Genomic DNA, 21,165 nt, shown 5'->3' on the forward strand with positions numbered 1-21,165 from the left:
GAATATTTTGGAAGTCTTATCTTTACTTGTCCTGTGATCTAATTTTAGTAAATGGAACTGTAATTTAAAAGATAATGCTATACCTACCTTACATATAAAAAACTAATTAACTGACACATTCATGCTCTGGTTACTTACATAACATTTATAGCAGCACCATCAGCATCAACACACTTCATAATCTGTTTATGTTCCCAATTGTAATTTTCCATTTCCCAAGTGTTTATAAATAGGCTGTAAAAGTTTGGTATGAAATTTAGCTTGTCACAAAGGACTCAGCCTGGGTTAGTTTAATTTTAAATATTGTTTAAGGGAAATTGAAGCTTTAGAAGCCTTAGAAATTGGCTGAGCTGCAAACCAATTAACAACATAAATTTACCCCAAGGCTTATGACTATATAAACGAGGTTCAGTCCAAGAAAACTCAAACTGTTGAAATATTACACTTCTAAAAATGAGGTATATGGGGTTGAAATGGAAGCAGACTGAGGGCCATTATGATTATACATATATGGTACACTTATTGCTTATATTTCCATTTATATACAAAGGCATATTTCAAGGCATATTTCAAAATATCTGCAAGATGATATCATGTCAAAAACATGAATCACTCTCCAATCCACAAAATAACTGAAGACCAAGATCAAAAATCCCCTCCTGTAAAAATATAAGTAGATTTTGCTGCAAACTCCATATAAATATAAGCTCTGTAACGTTGTCTACACAGGGAGATTAGATCATATTAGAATACATTTTTAATTAACATGAGCCCTGTATACTTCAGGACAATCCAGCAAAATGACAGCTAAAGACCAAGTTGTTTAACATGCTTTTAATGCATTTTCTAACACTATGTAATTCTTCAGCACAGGCAAGGCTGAAGTGACCACAGGGTGAAGCAATTTCCAAAGTTGTCAGGCATCCACTGAGAACGGGTTGTTACCAGACCTCACCTCGCAAACCCAGAGACAGTCAGCCTAAGCATTCCAGCTGATCTCAGTTGCAAGACAGACCATAAGGAAATGGCCTCTAAGAGTCATCAATGACTATAAAGCCATCTTTAAGATGCACATCAAGGATATGCTGCAATGCACCTAGCAAGCTGTGCTCCGAAACGTTTCTTGTTGCTGGCACAAAAGTCAACGTTTCCCTATAGCTTTGGAGCCCTCTACAGCAAGCTGGGGTTACCAGAACATGCCTACTGGCAGACAGTAATGAGCTTGGTTCCAACAAACAAGTGGATTATCCAGACACGTACTGAAGCAAGAGAAAACCATCTCAGGACCCAAGAACAAACTTACTTGCATGGAATAGGTCCCACAAACTCTAACATTAAATACATATGTGTTACCATAGAAGAATGCTTTTTTGTACTGGAGAACATCCTCTCATTGCTTAGATTCTTGGTGGTGCTTACCTTACGTCTGGCTTCATCATCCTCTTCTACCCTGGCACCACCAGCATCACTCAAGACAGGGCTCAGAAGAGGAGATGGACCCTGGCCACCTGGGTGCAAATTCACTTGAACTGCAGGGTTCAAACTCAGTTGACTCTTCGAAGTGAATGGCGACAGCTGTGGATGCTCCCCTGAAAGGCCTAGAACTGGAGGAGGAGGGGGAGGAGATGGTTTGGGAAATGAGAAAAAAAGTGTTACAATGGTTTGTCTAAAACCACTTCTTACCACCAGTGTAAACATTACTAAGAAATAAGCTTAGTCCCTCTTTTCATACTTCAATAAGCCAAAGAATCCAGGACAAAAATGCTTTCAAGCACAGTGAAAACTCTTAAATTAACTGAGCATTTTAGATAAGCAACCAGCAGTTTGGTATGGGCAAGTTTGTTTGAAGACTACATGTTGGAAGACATAACTTGTATAGGCAACTAATAAAATAGCTCAAATCTCCCTGGGCTGAGCTAGCAGGGATCACCAAAGAAGATTACTTTCACAGAAGCAAGACTATATTTCTGCATTTTCCTTTTTAAAAGCCAGAATTCTCTTTAACTGCCTGGAGCCATTAGGGCACATTGTTTTAGCAGTATTCCTTCTGAAAACAATCAAGTCTAGATAGCAAGGGAAGGGAGGAAATGGAAAATTTTTTCATGCGTTCAGAGTCCATGGAATATCTGGTCTAAAAAACATTTCTTGTGGGGGTGGGATATTCTGTTTCTGGATCTTTAAATCCAATAGGATCACTAAGTATTTGAACTGAATGCTTCACTGATCTCTGGACTTCAAACTGATCTTGCGGCATTACCATCAAACAGGTATATCTGGGTGGATGGCAATACTGGAGCATTCAAACAATGTATGTGGAACAGGGGGCAACTCTTCTGGACAGGAGCCTTTGCTCTGGCAGATCTCTTTTGAAGGGACAAATGATTATACAGTACTTTATTCAAATGATCATGACCACACATTTCCAGGCTAAGGTAAAATGCTTTTATTTTCCTAAACATCCCTTTGATAAAGGCTCAAACTCCATAGAACTAAACCTTTGACTAAGTCCTAAAAACTTAAACAAGCGGTTCACCTTTCAAGTGCTGCACAAACATTAACTTATGCTTGAACACCCCACTCTGGTATCTGTTTTATCACTCCTGATATACAGATAGGAAATAGGAGTTAAGCAACTTGCTCAAAGGCACGAAGTAAATCATTGGTAGAGCAAAATAGAAACAAAAAAAATCAGAACTTCTAAGTTCCTGCTCACAGCCTTGTTTGCACTCAGATTGTGCGACTACACCATGTCAGACATACTGCTAGAACAACTGGCTGTAGAAATTTTACCCCTTTCTCCAGGGACCTTTCTGGAATTATCTTGAATTTGAAGATTCCTGACATCCTCAGTCTTGATGATCATCATAAATCTCTATGTTCAGGTATTTACTAGCTCTCTTTGAAACAGGCTACAGTCTGACAGCAGTTATTGCCTCCCACTCCCACACTAAGGTCCACTTTCTGTAATCTCTGCTTAAGAGGAACTCAATGTTAAAGCCACTGCCAGATCCTCCAGCTAATTCTTTTCCTGTAGTCAGATTAATTGCAATAATTTACACAAAAAAACCCATAAAAGTATCAGCCCCCAGGGATATAACTGTAAATGAGATTAGCTGGTTGGAGGAGGGCCAGTTATGAGCTTTTCTAATACACTATTGGCAGGAGTTGGTTGCTGTTCTTTGGCTCAGGAAGCAAAACTACTTCCATACGTGGCTGCAGCATGATAATGCTGAGGGAGCATGAATGCGTATTTTCACATTGACAAATGCAGGAAGCTAAACAGTGTTGAACTCAGTCACCTGGAAGAGATTCAGATTATCAAGGCTCTGAGGTTAACTATTAATACTCTTCAGCAAAAATTGTTGAGGAGTGCATATTGTTGTTCCCTGAGTTTTTTCTCAGTTCCAAACTGCTTTTAGGATTTACCAGACGTACAGTTTAGGAAAGGACCAACAGCTAATGTTTGTTATACATATGAAAATATTCTGGGGAAGCAGTTTATTGGAAGTCTGCCATATATACAGCCAAGGATGCTAAAATTAGATGGAAAATAGGGGGGGGGGCTGTATATGTAAGTTCAGCAAAAATCCCATAAAATTATATAGACTTCCTATGTTCTCGAGGAGTTAGTACCAAGCAGTTACAGTTGTTCCAAAAGTTACAACCATGATTGTTTCCATCTAGAAACAATAACATTCAGACATGAAAGGACAGGAGAGTATAATTTATTGCAGACCAACACTGCAGCCTGCTCTATTTCAAATGAACTGTGCCAATACTAACTTATGTATTATCACCTCCAAACATGGGGAGAAACCCATAAAATTCACCTGGAGATATTTGCTCCTTTTCATCTGATTTTAAGATCCCTCTCTCAGACATCAACCTAGATTAGACTAAAATAAAGGGCACATTAAACTAATTAAAAAGTCTGAATACATACAGATGCAAGATGTAAAGTGACTTGCCATATTTGATGTTTAGGATAGGATAAAGGAAGTGAAAATATAGTTTCTTGGACTGTAAACTTTTGGGACAAGGACCATTCTCTTCTGTCTATCTCTGTGCAGTGGTGACAAGTAGAAAGCGTGTCTAACAGATTAATGTAACTGAATAATGAACTGAAGAAAGATCTGTTATAACAATTGCAGTTTTACATGTGGCATACGGTAGCAGTGAATTCTTTAAAGAGTATAAATCTATTTAGAGTTTCAGATTTGCTAGAAAGGATTGTAGAATTGCACACAACACTGTGGTTAAACGCTTTTTTATTATCTGCAACATAATTTCAAATGTTGGACACAAATGCAGGAAGCCTCATTTGTTAAACTGCAAACTTATTCAGTGTTCTTTGAGTAGCGACGGGGAAATCCTCTGTCAAGGCCTGGTGGTAAGAGTGACTTTGTAGTCCCTTCCAGTGGGGGGTGGGGGTGTTAAAGAATAGATCCTTGCAATAGTTCAGCAAGTGCTTGACACTTTCCACAGCTGTTTAATGCAGAAACCTGCTAAATAGCTATAAATAGATGACAGTAAAAACCGAGTGTGATTGATGCTGTTTTGAATAAACAATGGCTCAGTAAAGAATTCCATCCCCCAAAATAGCAGGCATCCTCCAGAGATATTAAAGGGGAATATTTTTTCCTTAAAGAAAGCACATTCAGATTTTTCAGAAGGTCGATGGTGCCTTCTGCATCAAGCCATAAAAGATGTGTGTTTAGTTTGTTAATATAAACAGGAATGAAGACTGGATTCTGAAACTGCAATCTAGCTATACAAGCATGCAAATAAGAACCTCTTAGTCACTTGCTCTTGCTCTAGATAGAGCAGGTTCAATCTGCTTTTGCACTATAAAATCAGTAGATGTAGGTGGGAAAGCAAAGTTGGATTTGATGATTTCTGTGTTTTAAACCAATGTCCTAATGCATCTTTAAAATATTGCTGCTTAAACAGTAATACATAGTGCAAGCAAAACAAGATATATACACCTGGGCCTACAGAGTTGGTATAGAAGTATATAAAATTAAAGCCATGGGTGAGATATTTAGAAGCACTCAGCTTTAACTGAAGTCTACCACTGACTGCAGGGATGCAAAGTCAGGCCAATACGGATTGCCCTGGAAAATCCTACCCTGCCCACATATTTGTTGTTTAATTACCATTCATTCATAAGCTCGTCTTTCATGAGGTTAAAAGAAAACACAGTCTTTTGTCAAATATAAGTAGCTAATATTCCACACCAATATATGATTTAATACCAAAATTAGGATTTATTTACTTCACAGTATATTTGAAAGAAATCGAAACATTCTGAAAGGTTTTTTTCCCCTTGGACTTGAAGTAACTGATATAGAAAATGTATATAATACATGTGGAATAGGAATCCATTTTCTAATAGTTGCTGATCTTCACTTTATATAGATACAGGCTGCCAAACTGAAATGTGGAAAGAACATAGTTTAGTCCTGGATATAACACTCGTCACTTGTAGAACATGGTTGTTTTGGGTGTGTTCATTAAAGAAAAACCTCTTCGCTTTTAATCCAGGAGTTATAATTACTATATTTTACTTGACTGTTTTCATGTAGAACGTTGACTTCATATTTCTCTACTTAATAATAAAAAGGAACATACAATTTAAGAAAAATGAAGGCTTTTTGTGATTGAATTCAGTTTAAAGGGCTCCTCTGATTGTTAAACCCTTTTATGGGAACGAAGGATTGAATGTCACAGGCAATCCCCGTCAACTTGACCAGCAAGTATACTCAGGGTTACCGCAGTCATCATTTTGCTTAACAGCTAGGAATTTTAGAGAGCACCCAATGGAAACTTGAGGGGGTGGAGAGGATGAAGAGAAGCAAATACGCTACTCTACTTCAGAAACAAAGTGCTTATTCAGCCAGCAGGGCCAGGAAAGAGGGGGAGGAACTGAGCAGGACAAGGTTCTAAGTCTGAAGCATGAATTTGTTAAATTAGCAGAAAACTGCTTCTGGCCCCTGGTTAGAGACCACAGCAGGAGGCTGTATGAGGGAAATGCCACTTCAACGTACTCAGATTTAAATAGTAAAGTGAAGCTGACATCCAGGAGCCACAAGAACAGTTTTCTCTAAATCTATATAGTTTGATTAAGAAGGGAACAATGAACTAGATTACAGCCGTTATTTTTACTTCTTTTACAGCACAGTCAGAATCATAGAAAATGAGGGTTGGAAGTGACCTCAGGAGGTCATCTAGTCCCACCTCCTGCTCAAACCAGGACCATCCCCAACTAGATCCCCAAAGGATATGCTACCTTTTAAGTCCCCCGTTTGTCTGTCTCAACGTCACATATTTAGTCCTGGGATGGGTTTATTGAGCTATAATAAATTGCTAAAAAAAAAAGTTTCCATACTTATTAAAACATAATTAATCTTATGGTTCTTCAAGGAGCAATCAAATCAGTCATACAGTAGTAAAAGAAAAATATTTCCAACACTCAAGCAACAGCATTGACGAGCAAAAGCAAAAAGTATTTGAAAATATATACTGTACACATTTTCAAAATACCATCTAAATATAGTTTTAATCCTAAAAGTGTCTTAAAAATGGTATTCTTATTCAACAGAACTGTTTTTTGCATCCTTTCAGCACCACACCTGCTGATAGTACTGACAACAATAAATTTACATTCTTGTTTTTCCTGCTTCCAGAATTGTACATCTTCGGAAACGTTGGGAGAGTGAGCACAATTTTATTTCTCCTCCCGCATCAGAATGATTCACTAGCTTCTAATTGCTAGGGCAAAATCCCATCTTTCAGTACAAATGTACAATTCCATTGAAAAGAAGGAGGTTGTCATGGTTGGAGCACAGAACTCAGATTATACAATTATTGCTAACAATAATGCACAAGCCAAGAACAACACATATTAGCTTTTAGGCCTGTAAAAAAAATCAGTAAAAGGCCTGGCAAGCTATGTACTACAAAGCTTACTGGCATAGTTATGTTGGTTAGGGATAATAGGGTCTAACTGGTAGAGAAATATGAGTAATCCATCCCAATACAACTTAGCTAGACAAAGTGCTTTGGCTGTTCTAAGGGTTTTTGGCTGTAGCTGTGTTGGTCTAAGGACCTGGGCAGGCAAGGTTCTTTGGGTAGATGTGGTATCTCTCATTAGACCAAATGAGTAGCTGGAAAAAGGTTATTTGCAAGCTTTTGGGTACAATCACCCTTCTTCAGTCAGTCCTTCTTCTCTCATTCCTTGGAGTCACAGAACAGCAGAAACTTCCTATGAGGGTGATTGAACTCGAAAGCTTGCAAAGAACTTTTTTCCAGCTACTCAGTTGGTCTAATAAAATATATCACATTTACCCAAAGAACCTTGCTTAGCTATTTCAATATGTTTTGGGGAGGTAGTTTAACTGCATCAGAAAAATAACTCCTTTTGCTTGTGTACATTGCATCTCCACTAGGGAGCTTTGCTGGCAAAGCTGGAGAATAGACTAGCCCTGAGTAAGAGTCCCGAGGTATAAGCAGAGCACAGTTGATAAGGAGTCACTGAGGCATGGAAGCCTATTGTATCATTTTCTTGCTGTTGGTCAGAGCAGATCTCAATGTACTGTCCTTTTACATTTTAAAACTACGTATTTCCTTGTCAAGACGCATTCAAATAAAGGACAAAAGATTCAGGTTGTGTTGGTTACAGTTGTAATGCTTCAAGACATTATAAAACCTAAAGTAATGCAAGAAAAGCAGTGAACACCAGTCTTTTAGCTACTGAGTGAGATCATCAGCTGACAGGGAAAGCATAACACAACTCAAGGGTTATCTATTCAGTTTATCAGTTTTGGTAAACTGGTACCAAAAAGCAGTGCTCCACAGTCTCTAAACAGAGGATATATAGTACCCTCTCCTTTCACTTTATCTTTTTATTACTTATTTTTGATTCTTCATCCCACTCCTGGCTTTTCCAATTCAATTTTTACATGTGCATGTCTAAAAAACCATAGCATATGGAATAAAGTTTCACTTTGTGTTGTTAGCATCTGAGTTACAGCCCATTAAATACCTGTACCAACAACAAATGGGCTTCAGATCAAGCCTTTTATACCTAAATAGTACATTATTTATATAGTGGCAGCATTGTGCTAAGAATTTTTTTAATGTATTGCATTACACAAACATAATAAATGTTCTTTATCAAGGATACTACGAAATAATGCTTTCAGTTTAAAAGATGACCAAAATTCAGGCTTATTCCCAGCAAAACTTGTTTAAAATCATAAAACAAATATTACTAAGGTACAGAGGCATGAAAAAAACTATTTTTCCTCTGCATTTTTAACAATATATTTTTGCCTCCTCTTCCTTCACACTATGCTATAAGTCTAGCAAAGCACTTGGAAGCACAAGCATGCCTCAATTGGACTATGCATATTTAGTTATGCCTATGCTTCAGGGAGGGATCTAATTTTGTTTAAAATTCTTGCTTTGGCAGAATATGAAGTTATTGTTTTCACTGTTCTAGAAAATTACTTTAAAGTAACCAATATAATGCACTTTGAAAAAAATGAACAGGACATCTGTCATATATTAAAGGCCTTTATGAAATATAGTATTAATATTCTACCTGAATATATGCATCTGTAAAACAAGGGTTAACTTAAAGTGAATTTTAAAGAAGCAGACTCTGACAACACAAATTGATGGGACAGAACAACAGATGCAGTATGTTTTTGAAGGACTGGGATCTAAAACCAGTAACCTCAGAAACAGGTGCGAGTTTGCAACAGCTGCTCACAGTCAACCATTGCAACTAGAAAGTAGTACTACAGTTCTCAGTCTTTTGATGTTAGCTCACATATTTGATAGGATAATTAGAGGCATCGCAATCTAATTCAATTAAACTTGGCTGGTAGGAAAATAATGCAACTTCTTTAAAACTGCTAGCTGATTCAAATTCGGGGAATGCTTCCACTATTCAGCAAGTTTAAAAAACAAGAGAGATCACAAAAATGAGCTATAGCTTGATTACCTCGCTCATGCAAGAATGACTGACTGCAAAGGAATCTTGCATCAATAAGGCAAACAAGAGTTAGATGTATACTGGGTATGGAATTCTGGAGGAGAAAGTTAACACAGAATATGGAAGTATGTGACTGACTCATCTCTAAACATTAAGCTTACTATCACTGTTAGCTCGTTATAATGAGCTACTACAGAGCACATTACCCACAGCCAAGATGAACATGTTCCTGACACAAAACAGTGCTTTCAGGATGAAATTTTAACTTTTCTTCTCATTTGTACACCAAAAAACAGTTTACGCAAAAAAGTAATGTGATCGATTAGCATAGAACAATACTTGTCTGAACTTTGCTCCCTTCCAAAACCCTAGAATGAGAAAGCTAACCTAAGACACTGAAATACTGAATTATAAGGAGTCTTGGCCTAGGAGATTCAGCATTTATTCTATTTGAAACACAGAAGAAAAGAAAAAATAAAAGCTAAAAAGCCCATGTTGTCACTCATATCAAAGATTTCCTTTTTTATTGCATAAACAATTAAAAAGTTATGAATTAGTACAAATCTCCAGGTTCATAACCAGTAATTTCAACAGAAAACAAAAGACATAAAAATACCCCAACAAGTAATGCAAACAAAACATTTTTGTATAAAAAAAAAACCACATTTAAAAAGATTGTGTTAGGAAATTCCAGCCCCATTTGCTTTGTTAATGTGATCCTTTCCTGTAAAGATTAGCACCTATTGAACTGGGCATCAGTTTAGATTAAGGCACAAGTAGTTTTGTGATAAAAGCTAAACGTACATGACACTTACAGATTCCAATAACAGGTCTTGACAATTCTTATGAATGTTTTGGGCTTTGCCACATACAGTACAACTGATTGTGCACTAAAGATATGGGAGGATATTGTGATTTAACAGAATTTACAGTAACATCTTTTCACAGATATATCAGATTTAATTATTAAGGAAGTTCAAAACTTACCATCTACAAAGGTATTCTTAATTCATTGGATTCCTTTTGTTATAATCCACTGGCAGGTAATAAATTAAACGCATCTTATGACATAGGTTTTAGAGCTGTAAAATTTAACCTTCTTATATACCTTTAGTATATATATAAAATCTAACCTTCTTATATACCTTTAGTATATATGTATACTAGTATACATATACACAGCATTTGTGATGATTTTTGAGTGTCAAAACATTAAGTGCTGATAACAGCCAAGAGTCTGCATTGAGAATTATACTATATGCTCATTCTTTGAATTAATACCTAATAATTAAGGCTTAGAACACTTTGCAAAATGACAATAATGGGAATGACTTACCAACGGGTTGGCACCAAGAACAATGTTAAAATAATTAGTAGGATTTTGATTAGTGTCTCCAAACCATCTTAATCTAATCAGGATTTACAGACAAAGACCAAAACAAAAAGCCACACCACCACAAAAAAAAAATCACTGTAAACCACAACATGAAAATACACAGGATATCGGAGTTCAATGTCTGATCTTACCCAAAAACTCAGAAGTTACTGCCCACAGAAAATTTCACAGAGTGAAATTTGTAAAAGATCAATATATTTTCCTACTCCAGACTAATGATGAAATAGTATGATTTCTGGGAAATATACAACATACTTTAATAACTAATGATTATTAAAATTACAAAGTATACACAACAGATTAAGGTAATGGTAATACACTTTGCCAAGGTTTAATTGGCTGTCTTTTAGGTCACAGAATAGTCCATGACCAGTGTTCTGCAAGACATATGAGCTCTAGTACTTATGTATACCAAGATTTAAATGTGCTCTTATAGTGCTTGATATTAGGTGGAAATAAATATATTTGGAATTGTAGAGTGAGTACACATAAAAGAATATACATATAGTTCATTTCATGCATCTACTTAAGACCTGCATTTTAGATGGCTTTCTGCTGCAGTGTGAATTACAGTGTGAATTGCAGTCTGATACCTCCTGTAAACATTATCATAGACCTAAATCCATTAGTGTTATTGTAAAATATAGCAACAGCTATAAAGAATCGCTGCAGCAGATGTACATTCTATAAATGTGTTTGTATATGGACATATACAAATACCTGATTAAACATTAAGCAGGGCCCCATGCCACAATGGAAAAGACAGAGGTAAAGAAATGGAGAAGGGCCCCAAATCTCAAGGGGAAAGGAGAGCAATGTTTCTGTGGGCAACCACTGCTCCCCACCACTTACTCAATACAGCACCAGCTGCACCTCCACCCACAATTTTTTAAACTCCTTCATCTAGAAGGGAACTTGCACAGGATACCTCACAGAGATCTCAGAAGTTTCCTGTGTTTTTCCCCTTCTGAGTGTTACACATCCATAACTTCTTTTACTAATGAGATTTGGTTCCCATTGCAAAAGTCCAAGTTCTCCAGATGATGTGTCCAGCACATTCGTTTAAAATTAGGGAGCAAACAACTGATCTTTATAGGAAAAAAATTATGCTCAAGCAAACAGCAAAAAAAGGAAAAAGAAAAATCAGTACCCATACAACTATGCTGTGGAAAATGTGAGGTTGTACAAAAAATGGAAAGAGAAAACTGAACAGACACTACTATATTCTTAGTTCAGGAAGTTGCATTTAGTTGCAATTTAGTTCAGGAAATTGCATTGAAACACACAGTGCACATCATATCTCACAGACTAGAGTGTCAAGGTAAAACAGCATGAGTGAAAAATTAAGAGGCTGTCTTCTCACTTTTTTCATCTGCTGGTCCCAACAGACAGTCATAGGGAGAAGAGCAGGTGTGGCAGGATGCCACTACTGCAGCAGCAGTGGCTTAATTTAGAATTGGCACCTAGCCTGTGAAAAACACTAAACCCCAAACAGCCCCCCTAGAAGAGGGCTGTTCTTCTGCACTGACACAGAAGCGGGTTTTTCCTTGAAACAGGTCTGCAAGATGAAGTGAAGCTAAAGTTTGACCATCTGTAGGAAATGCCACAAAGCCTTCTTCAATAAAGTATTTCTTTCATAACAAAACACCTACTAGAACACCAAGTACCCTTTCTACACGTCCCTCTCTCCCTAAAAGCTCAAGACTAAAACAAATCAGACAGGAAAGCAAACAACCTACTACAAGCAGAATATATCCTAAAGGACCAGAAAAAACCTATACAATCAATTAGCCATGGAGCAAAGTCCCAAGGGGAAGGTACTCGTATACCTTGGTTGACGGATAGCAGTATGCAGCTCTAAGAGAAACATCCTTTTCCAAACCATCAACACAGTTTGATGGTCTCTCTAACAGTCTGCCAGACAGCATTTCAGTTTTAGATCTATCTATGCCTCACAAGATTCAGATCTGCGTTAGAAGAGTGTTTCTGCTCTCTGCCACCTGCATTCTGGCTTCTTGGTGGGAGAGGGAGGTGATCCACTGTAATGTTCTTTCTTAGCAGCTGGAAAACAACCTATTTTGATCTGAACAACATGTTCTTACTCTAATATCCCTACACTCTGCCCTCAGTGAAGTCATAGGCTTTGAAAGGAGAAATTACTTACCTGTTTTTTGCTTCCTTAAAAATACTGTCTTACTATTGGAATGGATTCATTTCTTGATCCCCACCCAAAAAAGAAAGAATTCTGGCTCCTTGTCTGATGCTTGAAACCTGGTTATTAGGGTATCTTAGAAAATTAAGCATTATTTTATATTAAAATATAAAAGTGTTATAAACAAAGCTGGAATTTGTAACTGCCAATCAAATATTCATAGAAGTGCAAAGTGCAGGTAGGATTAGGGAAGATTACTGCTAGCCTTTAAGACTAACTGAACTTCAAGAAAAAAGAACAGCAAGCTTTCATATAGGACTACAAAGGATAGTTATTGAAAAACCCAGAACAGCTGTGTCAAGGCTTTTCTGAGAATGTGAAGTAGAATTTGTGGGAAGAGAGAATCAAGCCTTAGGCAAGCCCTTGTCTGTATCTGGGGACAAAATCAGAATATGAACAGAGGGCAATTGTAAGTGCTAATATCTTGGGTTCCTTTTTAAAAGCATCTCTCCCCGCCCCATCATCATCCAGAGACGTGACTCTCCATGCCCTCCAAGAGTTTTCCAATCAAAGCCTTTGTGCAGATATCTAAAGAATAAAGCTTGTCATAAAGAACTTCTCTAGCTGCCTATTTACTGATGTCATATTTCACATTTGTGACATCATTTCCACAGGTACAAATGAAGTCAGACACAGAATTAGAATCTAGATCAACAGACTGAGGCAAAAGATTAATGTATAGCTCTTAAAAAAAACAAAACCCAGGCATTCAGAGAAGCACACTCTCCTGAAACAGCTAACACTTCACCATATGATATGAAAGGCATGCTTTGATTTTTTTCATGCCATCAGCAAATAAAAAGTTCCTAGTGCAACAGCAGGGATACCACTCACACACAAGTACACATTCATTACAATATTATATATAACAAATGCTTTGAGAAATGATTGTGCCAACAAAAAAAACTAAACTAGACTAGCCTAAAGTAGAACAAGAAATAAATGACTGAAGAATAATCACCTCATAATGTTCTATTGCACACTGAAAGGACTTAAAGAACGTTGTTTTTTTAAATCAGGATGTGTGTAAAAGGCTTTTAAATGGTAAGCCAAATATGAAAGTTCCTTTTAAAATCTCAGTTCTACACACACAACAATAAAAAACACAAATTAACGATGTATTTCACTGTTCCCTACTTTTGGAAGGAATCCACTGTACTAATATTGCACCGTTACCCTTTTAAAGTTACAAAGGGGGAAGACTTGACCCACAGAGTGCAAACCAAATTATCTCACAAGGCAATGCTTTTAATCCCAAACCAATATAGAATGTTTGAATTTTATTTATTTATTTTTCTGCACAAACCCTAATAAAAGCAAAATATGAATTCCGTTATGGAATACCATATAAGGATTTGCACCAGAACTCCTATTAGATGGACTGAAAGCAGATATGTTTGATAACTTCTACCACCACTTATTAAACAGGAAACTTGATGTGATCACTGAAATCTTTGTTTAGAACTTTTCAATTACAGCTTCAACATGAATCTGCTACAGATTGAGTGTCCTGCGATATAATTTCCTAGCTACAAATATCTGTCAAAGTAACAATGTGGATTATGTTGTTCAGTTTTTCCCAACACTGTGTCAAGTAACATCCTTGAAAGAAGCCATCTTATTTTAACATTGTTCATCTGAATACAGTGCAGTCAGAAGGTTGTTAACAGATTTATCTTCTGGAATTTCTTTCAGATCAAGTACACATTTTAAACCATTATTTAATTAATTTGTAGCCATTTCTCTGCAGTGTAATTGATTAAATTAAGACAAAGAAAATAAAAGAAAATTAAATAAGGAGTTTAGTGAGTTTATCATTTCCGCATCTACTTCCAAAATGCTGCAAAACAGTAGAGAATCTTTTTTTTGCTGGACTGCTAAAGGCACTTTGTGATGAGTAAGTTGAACAATCATCTTCACAGTTAGAAGAAGCAATACCCTATTTATATTTGTTCATTTGTACATGCTCCTCTTCTAAATTGCTTTCTAAGATTTGGTTCTTTGAGGTATAATGGCAGATGTTTTGTTGCATATACTTAGTATTTAAAAAATATGCTTCAGAACTGATTTATAGATTGTCCACATTTGTCTGAAAAAAATAAAGCAAACTCTCACTGCATAGTAGGACAACAGCCCTATTCACTAGGGAAGGCCTATTAACCATTGACAGGCAAGTGAGACTGCTGTGGGCAAGTGTCAGAGAAAGTGCATGACACCCGATTGAAACTGATGTACATATACATTCCTACAAAAATAAAGCTGTAATAGATAACCCTTTGTCATAATTCTATATAGACCAACTAAAACTGATTTTCTCTGAAGTTAAGGAAGTTTGTTAAATTTGTGATTCTACAGAAATCGCAGTTTATTATAGTATATTCTGGATGCATACCTTCCAATATAACGAAGTTCAAAAGTTGGAAAACTTCAAGGGAAAAAACATAAAAGCAGAAGAGAGAGAAATCAACAATATTCTGTAAATTTAAAATCCAGGCACCAAAATGTTTTCCAGCTCAAAGTGATTTACATTCTGCTTCTGTTTTGAAAAATAATTCTGAATGGCATAGAAGGCTCTCTCATAAAAAGCAATATACCCATCAATGATTGATTTGTGTTTTTTCTGTCCAGTCTTCTTGGGTAAGATTCTTTAAATTATTCTGAAAATCAAAAGTGAAGTTCTCACCAGTTGCCTGAGTAAAGGGGTTTCCGAAAAAGAGGTTTACATCCAATGGAGCTGCAGTTCCTGAGTCCCAGGAATCTGTATCTGTACTGCTTGAGTCTTCTGTGGTGGTGGGTGGATAGCTCAGCTGCTCCAGCTGGTCAATGATATCACTGAACTGAAAGGCTGAGCTGGATTCAGAACGAACTGAGTAGGCTGGGAAGTTCACCATGGAGCTAGCTTCAGAATGATTAGCAGAGCTGTATGTGTGGAAGGATGACCCATTTAGGGGCAAGTTATTCAGGGAGCTGCTTTCAGAGCGGTTGTTTATGAGTGAACTGGTTTCAGAAGGACTCAGAAGGCTTTGCATTCTGCTTGCTTGGGCTTTCACCTCAAATAATTCAGAGGTATCTGATGGCCTCTGGTTACCATTGAAATCACTCCCTTCAAATTCAAATTCATCTTCCATGTTCATATCTACCGCTTCTGTGGAGTACCGGTCAGGGCTGGACTGGGAAGATACCATATTTTGCTGAAGAGCATCTTTAGTTAAAGCAGGTGAATCTGATGCATGCCTAGAAAATTCAGACCCCTTTAGACCTAAACCACTGTACACATAGGAAAATGCCTCAGATCCCCCAGCAAAAAAGGAGATTTCTGCTGGGTCATCATCAATAAATTCTTCTGAAACCTGAAGCTGTGAATTTGTCAATGTGAAAAGAGGAGCACCCCTACCACAGTGCTGACGCTCTTTATCAGTAATGAAAACACCCGCGGTAAAGTCATCCTCATCATTGTCATTTTTACAAACAGCCTTACTGTCTTTGCTACCTTTGTCTACTGCTAGATCTAAGCCACAGCTACTCTCAACAACTGGACTAGTGGGGCTGCAGTTTCCTGCAACATTACAAAACCCAACACCTTGGAATGGCTGGAGTATGGGAGATCCAGGCTGCTGTGACATTTTCTTCCCAGTGTCTTCAGCAGGTGTGGCAAGACTCTTTTCTGCTGTTGGGTTCCTCATGTATGGTGCTCTAGGGTCCAAGGAGGAAGGACTGGTGTCTATTAAGATGGGTGTGCTGCTGGTGGTGGTGGATGATGTATGGACTGAATAGAAGGGGGCAGATACTGAGGCAGAAGACTCAGGAAGTCTTAAGGTCTCAGTAAATGAGACATTCTGAAAGGAAAAAAAATAGAGCAGGTAAAAGTGTTTTGTTTTTTTAATTATTATTATCCTACACAAATATAATACTATGTCCAGTAACTAACTTAGTAAGAGTTTGTGCTTAAAACAGAAATGCTTCTGCAAATGTAGCTTCATGTCTAGAAATAGAACCAGCATCCCCAGGGAGATACAAGACCATCTTTTACAGATTCTGAAAAATTTGAGATAAAATTTCCACAACATTTTTAACTGTAGAAACAAGGGAACTACCACGTGGGAACCGGAAAAAAAATTCACAAAATGCTTAGGGCCAAAGCCCTTGTTTTGGCACAACTCCACCTGCTTGTATTGCAGGTACATCTTAGCTGAGACCTGTGGACATAACTGATTATTGCGATAGGAACACAGGTGTAGAATCTTCTTAACAGCTAAACAAAATGTGAAAGGTAAATTATGCGAGTCACCTTAGCTTCCATACAGTGCATTCATTCAAACTGGTATCACAGGTAAAAAAGTTATGCAAAAGTAAAAATACTAATCTGAGTAAAAGCAATTTTGGGTGGCAGTACAGCAGGATCACCTTTCCTTACACTGCCTGCAAGGAAGGTGACTGTCAGGGTCTTCCTGACTGTAGTATTAATGTGTTGCAGGACTTACCTGTTTTGGCACATTTGTGTTAAAGGTGTGGGCAGACGCTCTAGATCTGCTGTGCCTCCTGCAGATGACAAAACATACTGTGAGAAACTAAGTTAATTAGTCTTCTTCCCCTGCTCAATTGCCCCTATTCTACTAACCCAGAAAAAAGAATCAAACATACCCCATTACCTTTTGTGTTATGACTAGAGGTATAACAACAATATAAAATATTTCTGAATGAAAACAAACACAGAAGCACTCTAGATTCAGAACTTCCAAAGGAAAAAAATTCAAAAACCAACTACAAGAACAGAAAAAGTGATCCTGAACAGAAATTGCTTCATAGAATCAGAGAAAATGAGGGTTGAAAGAGACCTCAGGAGGTCACATCTAGTCTAACCCCCTGGTCAAAGCAAAACCACCCCCAACAAGATCATCCTAGCTGAGCCTTTTTCTATCCTAGGTCTTAGAAACTTCCAAAGATGGAGATTTCAGTCTCTCTGAGTAACCTATTCCAATGCTTTACTATCCTCCTCATGGGAAAGATTTTCCTAGCATCTAACCTAAACTTCCCTTGCTGCAACTTGACACCATTGCTTCTTGTTCTGTTACCTGCTACCACTGAGAATGGTCTAGCTACATCCTCTCTCTAACCCCCCTTCAGGTAGTCGAAGGCTGCTATTAAATCCCCCCTCAGTCTTCTCTCCTCCAGACTAAATAAGCCCAGTTCCCTCAGCCTCTGCTCATAAACCCTCAGATGCAATGGTGAAGACAGTCAACTAGTTTTGTATCATTTCTCAAGTAGGATAACATGGCCAGTTTCTTCATTCTATAGCAACAGGACTGTGTTTGCCAACAAGACCTCAGCATCACATAAGAAGTGTCACCCTAATCACCTGACAGTGGCTGTCTGTGTGGTCTGATGCTGAACATGGCTTAACTGCAAATATAAATATGGGCAAACTGCATTCAGGAGCATAAAATTGTGGACAAGCCTTGTTCTTTTTGAAACAAGTCCTACCTGCAGTTTCCTAAAATGAATAAACAATGTTTGCCTGAGGCAAACACCTACAGTTATACTGTGCTGCACACAAGCTAGTGATGACACTGTTGTCAGTTGGAGGTAATGTTTCTGTGTACACCAGGCCTTGGAGACTCAAGTGCAAAGCTGTAATACTGGCCCCTAGCAGACATTACACTTAAGACATGATTAATCAGTTAATCAGATCTTAAGTAGTAAACCTGCCATGCACTCATTGTTAGTGGTGCGATAAAACATGCTTACTACATAAAAATGGTTAGTAACTTTGTACCTGGTTCCCTTTAATCATATCAGGGCTCTCAGCCACAGGAGGGTATTGGAGCCAACGGCTCCCATGCACTCCTAGCTGCAGGTGCGCACTTGACCCAAGGGCTCCATGCCCTCCTGCAGTCAAAGCTCCTGCAGCAAAGCTCCTCCAGTCCCACAATCGTGCCTCCTGTCATGCATGTGATTGTTAGGATCGCAGTTCAGATCTCATCACACCTGTAACTGAAAGTCTGCTGGGGACCTCTGTTGTTTATTTCAAAACTACACTTCTCCTGGCACTCTTCTGGTTCCTGGGAAAATTTTTCCTCCATTGTTTCTTACAAAACTGTGTGGTCTGTTCACATGGTTTTTTTTCATTGCTGCTTGTTGGTTGGCTTTTAAACAGGACATTCATTCAAGTACAGACATCTTCAGAGACAGATCTTAGTAAATGTATTTCTATTTATTAGCTGATTAGGCTTTTCATTAGACTTCATGGGAAACAGTTGATGGGAAGGAAATGCCTGCAATATGCTTCCCCCTAGCCACCTGTCCTATGTCAACTCCTAACTTTCAGCATGGTCAGGGCATGAGAAACAAATCAGTGATTGCAGTACCTCTGATCACCCAGGGGGTATATGGTGAAAGGGGTTCATCAACAGGATCACCATACCCTGATACTGGAGGTGAGACTGCTCTTTAAGAAATAAACCACCCAGAGAATTGGTATTACATACCTGTGATACCACCTCTGCTAGTTCTTCCTGACAACCTCTTAATTCTCAGTTAGTAGGAAACTGGGGAGAGAAGGAAGGGTGTGTGTGTGCATGTGCACGTGCGTGCGAGAGTGTGATGATTTCCCTAGCAATTCTTCTTGCCATTGCACCAGATGGGAAAAGTTAGGGAGCTTTTTTCTTCCCTCTCAAAATCTTAATATTCACTAAATAGCACCAAAAATAACAAGTCAAAAATGATGGGAAGGCATTTACACACACATGCTTTAGGTAGAACAAACAAGCACACATCACTCCACTGGGTAAATAAGATGCCAGCACAGCTATAAAATAGATAAGATTGGAAAAGATAAAGGTAGGACTTTGAGGCTATACAAATTGAGCGCATCACTCAGCACTAGGCCCCATACAAAGCCCTGAAAGATTTAAAACATGACTTTCCCTGATCGACTCCCCAAAAAAGCACAGGCCATAAACACTTTCTGGCTTCCTTTGAGGACAATCCTCTCCTACTGCCACAGCCCAAAGACATGCAAGCACAGGTGTGGGTGGGTGTGTCTTGACTACAACTCCCCTCTAGTCAAAATCTGATCTTCATATCATACACATCACAATATTATGCTAAAATGTCTGTGCACATTTCAGTGACTCCAAGAAAACAGAATTCTAGGCTACTAAACCTCTTAGTAGCTATGGAAGTCAAAATGCAACGTCTCAAAGGGAGTCCTACAACTTTAAATACACGTTTTTTACAGTAAATAAGCAGAATTAAGAGCCTGCCCTCCATAATCTGATTAGGATTTTATGAAAAGAGGGAAAGGATCTTAAAACATAAATTTCATTAAAACTGATATCTCAGAAGTTTCACCTTATAAAACCAAGAGGTTTACCTTTCATAGGGAGTTTTCTTCATCCCACTGTCTTTAACATAATCCACCAGCTGTTTCTGTGTTCGTCCACTGTGAACCCATACAAAGTGCAAAAGTTAAAGAAAGTATTGCAAAAGGTATGGAAAAATAGTCCAGGCCTTGGGCAAAAAAATGTTACAACACTGGTAACAGAATCCAAATCCTTTAACTTAAATGGAACTTGGAACTTGAGTACATTTTCTTCTTGATTCCATTTTCCTACATATAAAAAGTGAAGTTTACAAATACGACAAGTTATACTACATCATACCTGTATCTGAATGAAGATCCTCTACTGAAGAAGACTGCTTTAGCTTTTGGTTTTGGCTGATCAAACAGCCTGAAAAAAGTGTGATATTCCACACAGATTTTCCAGAAGTTCTTACACTCATCTCTGCTTCCCAACAGGAACTCCAATGTATCCTGATATGGACCCTATGAAAAAAAAACCACAGAGACTCAACCTGCACTCAAGAATACCAAAAGTAGAGGAAAACAGTAAATACACATCAGCAAAGATGGCCCATTTATTCAAGTGTCATGAACTATAATATTTTTGGAATGCATCATAAAAAATATGCAATCTCCAATATCTTAAAATGATATGCTTCAGAAAATGCATGAGTGCTTAAAAAGAATAAACTGCAGAAAATCTGTAAAATTATGGTAGTTATAACTCACATATACAAATTAGATTATAACGTGAGTAATTTGGTTACAAGAATCAAAGCTATTCCAACACAAAAGGGTTTAAATATTTTTACTTAAACAGTTGTCATGCCTGTCTGCTTTCCCAGCTTTGTTATATTTCTTCTTTAGCTTTGCCACTTCAACTCAAAAGCTGCAGTAAGACTCAGCGTGACATAACATTCAAGTGACATGGACAAACATGCACATATAGCATCTTCAAAAGGGGAAGGAAAGCTAGTGCTTCCAATCAGGCAGTAGGTGTTATGCTGTTACATATGCAGGATCCTATAGCAATACAAGGGAACTAAATTGCACCAACCTTAATCTTGGATGAAGGAGCTTTGGAGTCATTTTACTACACTTGTATCATGACAGGCTCATGCACACGTGACAGTTACAGCGTAACAGCTGCTTCCTGGTTGGGAGCAGAAACTCCCCCTCCCTTTTTAAAGCTGCCACAAGCAGCTTTAACTCAA

The 21,165-nt window shown here is 37.8% G+C and overlaps 1 protein-coding gene and 1 long non-coding RNA gene across 5 annotated transcripts in view; one reads left to right on the forward strand and one right to left on the reverse strand.

Annotated features, from left to right (window-relative positions):
- Positions 1-21,165, reverse strand: part of FARP2 (FERM, ARH/RhoGEF and pleckstrin domain protein 2) — a 154,610-nt gene that overhangs the window by 37,171 nt on the left and 96,274 nt on the right. For all 4 annotated transcript variants that reach the window (XM_059730827.1, XM_006267051.4, XM_059730826.1 and 1 more), the window contains exons 10-14: positions 20,271-20,434; positions 19,982-20,050; positions 17,091-17,148; positions 16,190-16,445; positions 1,420-1,604 (exon numbers count right to left, since the gene is read on the reverse strand). In XM_059730827.1, coding sequence (XP_059586810.1) covers positions 1,420-1,604; positions 16,190-16,445; positions 17,091-17,148; positions 19,982-20,050; positions 20,271-20,434 — 732 coding nt within the window. The remainder of the gene's footprint in view (positions 1-1,419; positions 1,605-16,189; positions 16,446-17,090; positions 17,149-19,981; positions 20,051-20,270; positions 20,435-21,165) is intronic.
- On the forward strand, positions 2,245-20,660 carry LOC106738815 (uncharacterized). The gene is made up of 3 exons (XR_001371981.3): positions 2,245-2,882; positions 16,116-16,255; positions 20,408-20,660. It is a non-coding gene; the product is annotated as an uncharacterized LOC106738815 (long non-coding RNA).

This window comes from Alligator mississippiensis, chromosome 7 (assembly GCF_030867095.1).
Source record: "Alligator mississippiensis isolate rAllMis1 chromosome 7, rAllMis1, whole genome shotgun sequence".
Lineage (NCBI taxonomy): Eukaryota > Metazoa > Chordata > Crocodylia > Alligatoridae > Alligator > Alligator mississippiensis.